Source organism: Equus przewalskii, chromosome 7 (assembly GCF_037783145.1).
Source record: "Equus przewalskii isolate Varuska chromosome 7, EquPr2, whole genome shotgun sequence".
Classification (NCBI taxonomy): domain Eukaryota; kingdom Metazoa; phylum Chordata; class Mammalia; order Perissodactyla; family Equidae; genus Equus; species Equus przewalskii.
In genome coordinates, this window is record NC_091837.1 from 40,086,706 (window position 1) to 40,099,820 (window position 13,115).

A 13,115-nucleotide genomic window follows, 5' to 3' on the forward strand; every position below is an offset into this window, starting at 1 on the left:
TGCTAACTGTTAAGTAGATCTGAATTTCAGATAGGTCTCTGTGTTTTCTGAACCTCCTGTTGGACTGCATACATGCATCCACACATGCTGAGTATAAGATATGGTAATCCAAGGTATCTGTGTGGATATATATTTTTGTATTAATTATCATTTTATTTTTCATTATAAAAGTGATGCAACTAAAAATAGAAAGTAAAGTTCTACAAAGCTAAGTCTCAGCTCTTTGAACTAACTCAAAATGATCGTGTGGGTCAAAATGATCATGGCTGCTTCAGTCATCTTGGTTAGCGAGTTAATGCTGGTTTAACGCCTTGTATGTGAGCCAGTGTGTGCTATCCCAGAAATCCACGGAACAGGGGGCCCAGGGTGAGTAATTCCACGTTCCCATTAGGTCAGCGCAGGCGTCCGAGAGCTTTCCATGGGAAGAAGAGAGTACTGAGAGGCTTTGAGTTTTCATATGATCCTGTCGTCAAAACTGACTTTGTGTCAACAGTTGTCATTGTTATTAAATCTATATCCCCCAACGATGTGTTTTTAAAAATAAGAAGTATCAGCTCTTCTATGGCAATCATCATATTTTTATCTATTCTCCTATCTCATTAGGCAAAGAGCTGGAAAATTGACAGAACAAAACTTGGAGACACTGGTGCTCATTGCTGCTATTGAGCAATTTCTTGATGCCCACTCACCCCACCTACACCCCCACCACCGCTAGCTCAGCCCTCCAGTCTCTCCTTCATTCCCCACCCTTCAGAACGCAGCTCTTCCCACCACACAGCCCGTCCCCTGCTGGAGCCTTGCTCCGCCGTGTGCATCCCCCAGGATCTGACCCGCCTGTGAGTGCAGTAGCTCTGGTAGCAGTGTTTCTCCAAGTGAGGCCACCTGCCACCTGCGCACCGCAGTCACCTCACGTGACCAGTCAAAAGGCCTATTTCTGGGCCTCACCCAAGACCTCCTGAATCAGACCCTCTGAGGATGGGGCTCCGAGGGTAGGCATTTTGAATAAACACTCTATGTACAATTTAGAAACCACACTATCTTAAATGTATGATTTGTACTTTATAACCAGGTATACATGTTCTTGCATTCTTTATAATTAGCTCACAAGTCCACATACCAGTTCACGGAGCCAAACAAACAACACAACAATCCTAGATGGGAAAAGATAAGTGCTGAGCTGCAGCACCTGAGAAAAACCATGAAGGGTTTCAGTTGACCCCAAACTCAGTGAGTTGGGAGTGTGATGTGGTTGGAGTAAAAGCTAGTTCTAATTTAGCCCACAGAGATAAAAATAGACTAGCTGGAACAAATGAGCGTCCCCTCTGCATCAGACCACATCTACTTTACAGGGCTTTGTTTGTTTCTAGGGCCCACGCTTTACAAGAGATCTGGACAACTTGGCACGTGCTCAGAGGAAAATCCTAAGCAGGGTGGTGAGAGGCACAGGGAATATGCTGTAGTTATCTGCTCTTTTAGTGGATGCAGAGCTTGTCCAGTGAAGGCAGTGGCCCCAGAGTTACCCTGTAAGACCACCTTAATCTCAGAGGCCTACCACTGAGTGGAACCCCAGGGAGAAGCCAGCGTTTGTCAGGAGGGTGTCTGGCCAGAAGCCACAGGAGACTGTTCTGGTAATTGTAGGACAGAACTTTCTATGCTTTGTTTCCCTTAGTGAGAGGCAGATAGCTGATTCTGCATTTGGCCTGGGAAATTTCTAAGTGAATGATAATAACTTAGTCACATAACTGTAATATATCTCAAGCAAGTCATGCAAGTGTACAACAGAATGATATCCTTAGGATGAAGCCTGTCTTGATTATAAAGAAAAAGTAAGAGATAAAAGAGGAAAAGTGAGTTTGTTATTATCTATGGGCAAATTCTTTTCCAGAGTTCTCCCTGTGCGAGGAGCGTCTGCTTGGTGAAACATGCCCTCACTGTTTCTCATGTGTCTCTACTTTGTGTGTCCACAGGACGGGGGCACTGCCCTGTTGGCTGCCAGTCAGTATGGGCACATGCGGGTGGTGGAGACCTTGCTGAAACATGGAGCCAACATCCACGACCAACTTTATGTGAGTGCGTTTCGAAGGGACACTAGGTGGATGCTTGCTCATCCCCTCAGCACACATTCCATTGCCATGTAAATTCAGATGCCAGAAATGCCAACTTCAAACATATTTTAATGAACAGTAGAACTGTAATCTGAGATATCAGGGAAAAAACATACAGTTAACCAGATGAGCTTCTTTGAGTCGAAACCACATAATCTTCTTTACCCATCTTTGTTCTGCCCTTTTAAGTCTCTTGTACGTATGAGCTATTTCATGTACCTACACAATCAGGATCTTCAAAACTCATGTGATACACACTTAGTCATAGCATGACAAGCCTGGCATATGGACTTGCTGAAAACCAAAATGAATTTTCCTATTGTAGAGTTATTTGGGAGGAAGGACACAAAAAACGAGAAATCAAGTTGTTTGGAAGAGAAGTGAGGTTGGGTGGCTGAAGACCTGTGAAATACGTGCATGTCGGTGACCTTTGAAAGGCGTCCACTGCCGGTGTGGGTCCGTGTGCAGCTAACTGGCAATGAGCATGTTACTCAAGGGCTCTGGTAATTGATTGTTACTGTAATTCCGTAGGGTTTATGGCAAATGTTATTCTGGCTTTGTAGGAAAAAATAAAATATAGGGAGATAAAGTGACTTGACATGGTCTTATGGTGAGGAGTGGAAGAATTCCTGCCTTCAGTTATCTGGAAACCATATTTTAGGCTATCCTATAGCTAAACATTAGCACTTACCCCTGGGCCACTGTACTTTCATAGATGTGTAGTGAGATGTGTAGGTGTGAACTTTTCCATTTGAACACTTTTCCCAGAGTTTACACAGTTCTTTAACTCTGACAGATCACAGACCTCCTTGAAGTACATAGCAACTAGCCTTACCCTTTGCACTTCAAAACCTGTAACCCTCTTTGAGCCTGCAGCATTCCTTCCCAGTTGAATGGCTGAATTACTTGATAATGGTCTAAAGGAGTGATTCTCAGTTCTGGCTGCCCATTACAGTCACCTAGGGAGCTTGAAAAATACCGCTTCCCTGGCCCCCCACAGACCCACTAAGCTGGAGTCTCTGAGGGTGCAGCTTGGCCACAGGTGGTTCTGACAATTGGCCAAGTCTAAGAAACACAAGTCTACAGCTGTGGCTCTTTCTTTGGCTGCATGTAGGTGAAGTGTATCTGAGCGTGTGTATTAGTCTATGTATGTGTAGGGTGAAGAGGGAGAGCCCAAGTTTTTGGAAAAGGAAAATGAGTTGTGATTTTCATAGCATTACCTTCCATAGTCAGCACTCCAAACTGACTGTGGGTGTAGACTTTGTACTCTTAGATAATATTCTTCTGAAGTCGCATCGGGGTGGCACATAATCTTAGAAACATAGAGTTTGGGGAGAACCCATTCCCATTGTAAACTCTCTGTTATAAGGTGATTCAAGAAGTTCCATGCAGCAGAACTTCCATTTTATGTTGACTTTTACCCTTGCCCAAATAGTCCAAATGTAAATGTTGCCATTAAAAACATTGAAATATGGGGGATCCTGGTCAATGATCCCTGAAAACTTCTAGGAACAGAAATTGTAATGCACAGTAAAAAATCCAATACCTGGATATCTGTTTTAGAAAATTCCCAAGAGTTATCAGCTGATAAGGGCATAGTGGACTTTCTGTGGCAACACAGTAAGGAGCAGCTGAAAATTTTATCCCCCATATCAAACTTCTGCTCAAAAAACTGTACAGGGGGCCAGCCTATAGTGGTTAAGTTCGCGTGCTCCACTTTGGCAGCCTGGGGTTCACAGGTTTGGATCCAGGGTGCGTATCTAGCACCGCTCATCAAGCCACGCTGTGGAGGCATCCCACATAAAATAGAGGAAGATTGGCAACAGATGTTAGCTCAGGGCCACTCTACCTCACAAAAAAAACCCCAAAAACAAAAAACCTGTAAGGGTGATTAATTTTTTAATGATTGCCTGGAGGGGAGTCTGGCAGCTTGGCAGACACACACTGGAAATCCTGGCAGGGAGAAGTGCCTTGTATTTTAACTTGTGGTTAGTGTTCCAGACGGGAGGGTGGGAATTAGCTGGATTACCTGGTGTTTTCTACTAGGATGTGCTCAGGTGTTCCACTGAGGTCTAAAAATAGTGCAGCTCACCGTGTTCTGTGAGTCCTATCTGTGTGAACTGAGCCTCTGAGGAGGATGCATGCTCTCAGCTGACCGATGTATTTGCTAAAATTACCCAGTGGCATGTCTTCACGAAAAACAAATGACCAAGAGACATAGACACCCAGTTAAAAAGAAAACTAAAGAAACTTGGAAGCAAGCACTCGCTTGGGCTTTTATGCAGGATTGCTTCGTTGTGTTTAGAGGTGGTGGTGGTGGTATCTGCTGGGCCTTCAGGGAGCGATTTCACGGATATTCTTTCTAGGGCAGTTTTTTCTGAAAGCATCTTGTGTTTTAAACCTGGGAGAAACTGCATGTTGGGGAGACATGGATAAGGGAGCAAGAAAGAGAAAGGAGCGGGCACAATCTAATCCCAAGAGCACTTTTTACTCCCGATTCATAAAAGCACACAAAGTAGATTTGGGGGATTTGTTTGGTTTTTGTTTTTTATTGACAGACTTTCTTTTTTGTTTTTTAACGAATACTTAGGTCTTAATTGACAAAATGACTGAAACAGAAAATTGTATTAGATGTATATATTTTCATCTAATTTAAAAGGGGATGGACTCTGAGATCATGCGACAAAACAGAAGGCAGCTAAGAGGAGAAGTCTATGGAGACAAGAGAAAAATGATGACTGGCTATTTGGAAAACCTGGGCGGCTGCTGCCAGCTGGGTGTATCATAAGCTCTATGACCAAGATTTTGTAGAGTGAACAGTCACTACATATGTTATAACTTATCATAAAACTGTCTATTTTTTTTATTGCAGTAACATTGGCTTATAACATTATATAAATTTCAGGTGCACATCATTATACATTTCGATTCCTGTGTAGATTACATCATGTTCACCACCCAAAGACTAATTACAATCCATGCCCACACACATGAGCTTAATCATCCTTTTTGCCCTCCTCCCTCCCCCCTTCCCCTCTAACCACCAATCCGATCTTTGTTTCTATGTGTTTTTCGTTTTTATCTTCTACTTATGAGTGAGATCATACGGTATTTGACTTTCTCCCTCTAACTTATTTCACTTAGCATAATACCCTCGAGGTCCATCCATGTTGTCACAAATGGCTGGATTTCATCATTTCTTATGGCTGAATTGTATTCCATTGTGTATATATACCACATCTTCTTTATCCATTCATCCCTTGATGGGCACCTAGGTTGCTTCCAAGTCTTGGCTATTGTGAATTATGCTGCACTGAACATAGGGGTGCATGTATCTTTATGCCTTTGTGTTTTCAAGTTCTTTGGATAAATACCCAGAGTGGTGGAATAGCTGAATCATATGGTATTTCTATTCTTAATTTTTCGAGGAATCTCCATACTGTTTTCCATAGTGGCTGCACCAGTTTGCACTCCCACCAGCAGTGTAGAAGGGTTCCCTTCTCTCCACATGCTCGCTAACACTTATTGTTTCCTGTCTTGTTAATTATAGCCATTCTGACCAGAGTGAGGTCATACCTCATTGCAGTTTTGATTTGCGTTTCCCTGATAGTTAATGATTTTGAACATTTTTTCATGTGCCTGTTGGCCAGCTGTACATCTTCTTTGGAGAGATGTCTGTTCAGATCTTTTGCCCATTTTTTAACTGGGTTGTTAGTGTTTTTCTTATTGAGATGTAAAAGCTCCCAAATTTTTGATAATTGTTTTATTCAGTGTTTATTTTTGAACCAGTATTTCTTGATTTGTGTGTTTTGGATATTAACCCCTTATCAGATATATGGTTTGCAAATATCTTCTCCTAATTGTTAGGTTGTCTTTTCATCTTGTTGGTGGTTCCCTTTGCTGTGCAGAGGCTTTTTAGTCTGATGTAGTCCCATTTGTTTATTTTTTCTATTGTTTCCCTTGCCCAGTCAGACATGGTCCTTGAAAACACGCTGCCAAGACTGATGTCGAAGTAAAACTGTCTATTTTAAACTTTACCTTTCTGCCTGCCTTAGTGCGATGCTTTAGGATCATTCTTCAAAAAATAAAACAGTTACCATGCATGGGGAAAAAAGGGAGGGGATAGAAGTGGAAAATTGTATTAAATGTGTGTACTTTTTAATCTAATTTCTTTTAAAATAAATGTGAAAGACGGTTTTTTAACACTTTCAACTTTGCTGTCTCTCAGGATGGAGCCACTGCTCTCTTCTTAGCTGCCCAAGGTGGTTACTTGGATGTTATTCGATTATTATTGTCTTCAGGAGCAAAAGTCAACCAGCCAAGGCAGGTAATGTCCCCGTGCACGGAGCAGGGCACAGGGAGGGCCAGCTGTCCTGCAGCACCACCTACTGGACATAACCAGTCAGCTCCGGATGTCTTGAAATCCTTCTGCTTCTGTGATGAAAGTTCATTAGGTTTCTCCTGTTCTTTGCTTTGGGTTCACTCGGAAGCCAATGAAGTCAGGCTGACATCACCATTTACTATTTTTAAAACTTGAGTGAGGGGCTGGCAGGTGGCGTAGTGCTTAAGTTTGTGCACTCCACTTCAGTGGCCCAGGGTTTGCCAGTTTGGATCTGGGGCACGGATCTGACACTGCTCATCAAGCCATGCTGTGGCGGCATCCCACATAAAATAGAGGAAGATTGGCACAGCTGTTAGCTCAGCGACAGTCTTCACACACAAAACAAAACTTAAGTGTTTGGTGTCTGAGGTGAAATACATACTCTGCCACCTGCTGTTCAAATAAATTATGGCTGCGCTGACTAATGAGAATAGGCTAGGCGGGTCCATCGGTGAAGAGAGGTGAGTCAGGGAGCCTTGCCCCTGCCCAGCCCCTCTGCTTATCTCTTACCCCACTTCTTGCACCAAGCCAAAGAGGAGCCTGTGTCAGTGGAATCACGAGTAGATTCTGCACCTTCATCTCTCAGTATTAGAATGCTATTGAGACTTCATTTACCGACAGCAGGCTAACATCTGGCATAGGATTAATTGCTGCTTAAAGGAACAGCACTGCAGGGTCATCCAGGCTGCATTTGTAAATGGTGAAGAACCGTCCAAATGTAAGGCATTGTAATTAGCTTCTCTTATATAGGAACCATTTCTTCACTAATTAACTTGTTTTTAAGAAAGCATTACTTTAAAGGTAGTTTTCGAGGGAAAAGTCAAACTGATTTCTTTCTAGTAAATACACCCAGGCAGATTCCCACTGTAATGTGACCTGATATGGGAATGCGTTTATGTTCATGTAATAAATAGCTATGGGAACCTTAAGGTTGGTCTGAGCTCTTGGCCACAGGCTTCTTCAGTCTTTAGAAGTCCAAGTGCATACAGAACCTAAGAAAAGAGTCTATGGGCAAAGTGGGTTTGAAGTCAGTAATCCTGAGTTCTAGATCCAGCTCTGCCAATAACTAGCTGTGTGGTGTTGAACAAGTGAATCAGCCTCTCTGGACCTCTCTTCCTTCATCTAAAAATTGGGAGGCTGGGCAGGATGACATTGACGATCTCTTCAAGCTCCCAAATTTTTGATAATTGTTTTATTCAACATTTATTTTTGAAACAGTATCTCTTGAGCACTTAGCATGTGTCAAACACTGCTATGAAGGTGAGATTATATTTTTAGGATTTTAAAGCTATCTTTAGGTTTAGATGGCCCCAGGAATACTCTTGGGAAAGGAAGCTTTCAGAAAAAGTTGCACTTCCATACCTGCCAGAGTTGACGTTTAGGGATTGGAGTTTAATATTTTCTTGTTGGTCCTTCTTATTTTGAAATTGTTGATTGATTCTGAATCAGAGCCTTCATTTTACCAAAATTAATAAAAGAATTGGTAATTTTAAATTGCATAAGTTTGATTTGGAGGCCATTATTGAGGGTATCACCGTGAATTTAGAAATTAGAGGTTATCAAGATTGTCAAGTCTTTCTGAAATAATTTCTGGCACTTTGACAAATCTGTTTGTAAAATAAATTGTATTATTCATATGCCTAAGGTGCTGTTTGTAAAGAACCAAGTTGATATAAGAGATTTTATTTGAAATGTTGCAGGGATTGTATCTGTTTAAACCTAAATTGAGTCATGTGATGACGTGGAAGCCAAGAAGTCAAGGAGTGAACAACAGTGCCGTGGTAGCCATGACACACACAGGAGTGAGGACAACCTGGGCCAAGTGGATGGCCTCGTCTGGGAGAGGGAGGACCCCGCCCGGGGTCAAGGAGCGGGTGACGTGCCCTTCCAAAAACTGTGTCTAACGCGATTGTTTGGAATTGTGAGAGTCCAGCTCTGAAAAGATTGTTATTCAGGAACAGGTGTTTTAGGGAAGAATTGGCTTTGGGGGAAAAAAAGCTCTTTTTATAGAGCACACTAACCTCAATGTATCCTCTACCCATAATGTTTTTACTACCTGCTGTGAGCTTATAAATAAAAGGTTATGTAGCCAGGGCAGACTTGTCCAAGCTCTGCCTTCTCTCAAAGGTAAACTCTGCATATGTAATTCCATTCCAAGAAAACAAGTATTGTCTTAAACAGGACAAAAATGACATCAGTCCTGGCTGACTTTGTCACAGTTTATGAGGAGGTTAAAAGAAAAGTCTATTTAAAAGTTCCTGTTAAAATGGCCTGCACATGGTAGAATATTATATAGGTGGGGCACTTGGAAACCAATGTTGTATTCTGAAATCTTATTGTCGTTGTCAGAAAATTCTTGAATTTACAAAATAACGACAAGGATATTTCCCTGCCTTAATTTCTTAACTTTTTAAGATAAATCTGATTTATAATTTTTGCATTGCCATTCTGTGGAGTCCTGACTGTGACACACTGTGACAGGATGTGAATGAAGTTATGTTGAAATTATTCAGTTGACATTTGGCCTGAGCTACAGGTAATCTGGAAGGGGGTCGTGGGAGTGACTTTTCCTTGTGACTCTGTCACTGAGGAACTAATCGAAAACCTTTTTTAGTACTTTTGCGAAAAGGAAGCATAGTCACACAGCAAGCCGTGGGCAGACTTTGGAAAGACTAAGTTCTTGATTTGAAACTTGAAGATATTTCCCTTCTAAGTTGTCCTAGATGAAGAGGTCAGGAGTCACAGAGACAAGTGTAATTCATAGTTAGTTTTAAAACTCATTTTCAGTTCTTTCTATGTGTCCTCACAAAGTAGAGTTGATATGAGTCAAACCTTTTTAATCACTAGCTGAGATGGCTATTTAGTCTGTTTTTCTATCAAAATGCTTTGACGTATACTTTTCCCAACTCAGCTCACCTACCTTATTCACACGATGCTTTTATAGAGTGATACGGTCCAACTCCGCTCACCCAGAGCTGAGGTGGCGTGTCATCGCTCATCTCTGTCTAGTCCTCTGAATGTGCTAATCAACATTTCTTTGAAGCCTGACAGAAAGGCTATCTCATAAAGTGCCTTCTCTAACAGAAACCCTGGTTTGGACTTGTTTGCAGAGATGCTGGGACCCAGAGAGTAACAGTGCTCTCGGGTTGCAGGCCTGGAGGGGCAAACCCAGTGGTGGGCAATGGGAGAAAGTGGAGCCAACAGATTGGTAAGGTATCCTGAGGGCTTGGAGATGCGAGCAGGCAGCAATGGGGAGGCCCTGCTGCTTGCGTTCCCTCTGCACATGGTAGGCACTCAGAAAGGGTGTGTTGACTACCAGAGGACACCCTGTGGCTTGGGCAGATGCCAGTGAGGTCTGGAAGGCTTCAGTACCCAGGGATCAATGACTGGGAACGAAAACAGGCTCAGATGTAGGCCCAGGCTCACGGGCGGGACACCAGACCCAGGAAGACTGTGCGAGCCAGCTAGAGAGCCAAAGCCAGGTTTCTTGGGGTGGGAGTCAGGGGTGCAGCTTATAGGTACAGGGATCTGGAAATCTGAAGGACGGGAAACACAGTCCCAGTTTTGCTTATTAACTTGAGCAAGTTGCTTACTCTCCCCTATCTCATTTTTTTCATCTGTAAAATGAGGGTAGTAATATCTTTGCTGTAGGCGTGTTGTGAGAATGAAATAAAACGATCCCTGCAGCACTCTTGATGCAGTGGCTGATATGCCCAGGTGCTTCGTAAATGTTCGGTTTTGCCTTATCATTTCCATACGGTCCAGGCCTCACTGGAACAGAAAACCCATCAGAAATCAAGCTTGTACTCTTCCTCTCCCTCCACTCCTTTTTTTGGCCAGCTTACTCTGCTTTCTTATGTTGTATGTGGTCCCCAAGTGTACAGGTGTCAACGAAAATAATCCATAACCAATCTATAAATGAAAATTTGGGTGAGTTTATTCTGAGCTTAAATCTTAGGATTATAACCCAGGAGAGTCTTTCCACAAAGCAACAGAGCACTCCAAAGAAGTGGGGGTACACAGGGTGGTTATATACCCTCAAAGAGGGTGTTTCACATATGATTGAAATATCCCTTTTACAATAGTCACGAGGCTGCTCTGTCAGCACAGCGATTGGTGGAAATGGCAGATAGGTCTGCTGTCTCAGTGAACACCGCAGGGTGGCAGGTGTGTTGCCTCGGGCTGGGGGGTCACAGATGAGCGCTGCAATCGGTTCCCAGCCTAAAGAAAGATGCTTAATCTTTAAGGAGATGCCAACGTTGGGAGGGGGAGAGAAGTTGCACCTGTATCTCAAGGGCCTTTTGCTCTTGCCATAGGGACTCTCTAAAGCACATATACAATGCATGCTCAACGGCCTCGGTCAGGCCCTTTTGGAAAGACAAGGTCAGGCCGAATTAGATTTACACCAAATGGCCTCCTCATATATTCCAATATATCCTATTACTTGCCATTTTTATTTGTCACAGGTCAGACTCTTGTAGCCACGTCATTGTTGCAGCTCACCTGTGCACACCGGGCCCCAGTGGACTGGCTGGTCTTCCCGTCCCTCATCTGATCACCTGTGGCTGGAGACAATGGGGTCAGGCTGTGGGCAATGCTGACATCTGGTAACATCTTTTACAGACCCATTTGCTGGATGGGGACATCAAGCAGGGACACAGTGATGAGGAATGGCTCCCGGGCAGGGAAGGGCTGGTAGCAGTGTTGTGTCCATATGGACCCCCCTTTGCTACTGCTGAGGTTCCTTATATCTCTTGGGCCCCCGATTTAGACTAGGGTTGGTCCCCAAGAACTTCTGTCTGGCTTGAGCCTGCAGGTGAAGTGGCCTAAGTGTAGGGACTTGAAGGCAGGAGAAGCAGAGCCAGTGCCACTTAATATCCCCATTCCCACGAAGAGAATGGTTCTAATTCTTTTTTCTAAATAATCGTTAGGAGTCTAAATAAGATCAAATAAGATTTAGTCTCTAATACAAGTCATGTCGTATGCTCCATCCCATGCTGTGACCTGTTTATAAAACTGTATTAGATACTTGAAAATATTATCTCAAATGGAATGAGAGAATAACAGAGTTGGAAGGAACTGAAGAAGTCACCTATTTAACCATCCATCAGGTACTTGAATCTTTTCTCTAACAATCCTGCTGAGTGGTGATCAGCCACAGTTGAACCCCTCCCGGCATGGGGAACTCATTACCACCTCATCAGCTTATTTGTTGTTTAACCAGCCCTCATTATCATTTCTTTCTTACACTGAGCCAAAGTCTCTGTGTAGCTTTCACCTATCAGTGTTCTTTTCATCACTTGGTATGCAAAGTGACTCCAAATCCTTTTCTGCTTGGTATGCCCACAAATAGTAAATCACAGCTCTCATAACCCTGTGAATCTTACCTTCTTCACCTAAAATGTTCTATTTCCTTTTTTTAAAAAAAGTGCTGTAGGGCTGGCTCCGTGGCTGAGTGGTTAAGTTTGCACACTTCGCTTCAGCCGCCCAGGGTTTTGCTGGTTCAGATCCTGGGCGCGGACCTAGCACCACTCATCAGGCCATGCTGAGGCGGCATCCCACATAGCAGAGCCAGAAGGACCCGCAACTAGAATATACAACTATGTACTGGGGGCTTTGGGGAGAAGAAGAAGAAAAAGAAGAAAGAAAGAAAGAAAGATTGGCAACAGATGTTAGGGCAGGGCCAGTCTTTGAAAAAAAAAAAGTGCTGTAGAGGTGTAACTCCCACTTCATGGTGATCTGTTCCATTTAATATACTTTAAAACTATATATTTTTGCCAAGACGTATTCAAAAACATATAAATATTTTAAAATGTTTTTCCTACTCCACTTCTCTCCAGAACTTTACAAAAAGGAGCTGAATTGACTTAATTTTCATCATTTTTATTGTGAAGTCATCTTCACAATGATGATTCTGACCATTGTAACAGAAGGAAAAAGTAAGAGAAAACAGAAATTGAGATGTACAGGAGGAGAGGAAAACCTCTCCTATTCACAAACCAGAGAGTCAACTGATAAATAATTTGATTTGACAATAATACTCTAATTCACATTCAACTCCCTGGTTTCTTTTTATTTATTACTTTATGTATTTATTTATTCATTTATTTTCAGATATACATCATAATATATTTCAAATTCTCTGTAGATTACATCATGTTTACCACCTGAAAACTGATTATAGTGCATCCCCTCACATGTGACCCTAATCACCCCTTTTGCCCTCCCCCCCACCCCTCTTCCCCTGTGGTAACCACCAATCCAATCTCCAATGCTATGTGTTTGTTTGTTGTTGCTTTTATCTTCTACTTATGAGTGAGATCATATGGTATTTGACTTTCTCCCTCTAACTTATTTCACTTAGCATAATACCCTCAAGGTCCATCTGTGTTGTCACAAATGGCTGGATTTCATCCTTTCTTATGGCTGAATAGTACTCCATTGTATATATATATATATATATATATATATATATATATATATATATATATATGTATACACCACATCTTCTTTATCCATTCATCCCTTGATGGGTGCCTAGGCTGCTTCCAGGTCTTGGTTATTGTAAATAATGCTACAGTGAACATAGGGGTGCATGTATCTTTATGCCTTTGTGTTTTCAAGTTCTT

General features: G+C 42.5%; 1 protein-coding gene across 10 annotated transcripts in view; it reads left to right on the top strand.

Moving 5' to 3' along the window:
- The window catches only part of ANKRD29 (ankyrin repeat domain 29), a 62,099-nt gene that overhangs the window by 29,399 nt on the left and 19,585 nt on the right, over nucleotides 1-13,115 (top strand). For 6 of the 10 annotated variants that reach the window (XR_011542584.1, XM_070629675.1, XM_070629673.1 and 3 more), the window contains 2 exons: nucleotides 1,968-2,066; nucleotides 6,334-6,432. Coding sequence is in view for 9 of the 10 variants with exons in the window: in XM_070629675.1 (XP_070485776.1) it covers nucleotides 1,968-2,066; nucleotides 6,334-6,432 (198 nt within the window). In the remaining variant the exon portion in view is untranslated. Of the gene's footprint in view, nucleotides 1-1,967; nucleotides 2,067-6,333; nucleotides 6,433-8,186; nucleotides 8,361-13,115 lie in introns of all 10 variants that reach the window. The other 4 variants (XM_070629672.1, XM_070629669.1, XM_070629670.1 and 1 more) reach the window with 1 other exon arrangement.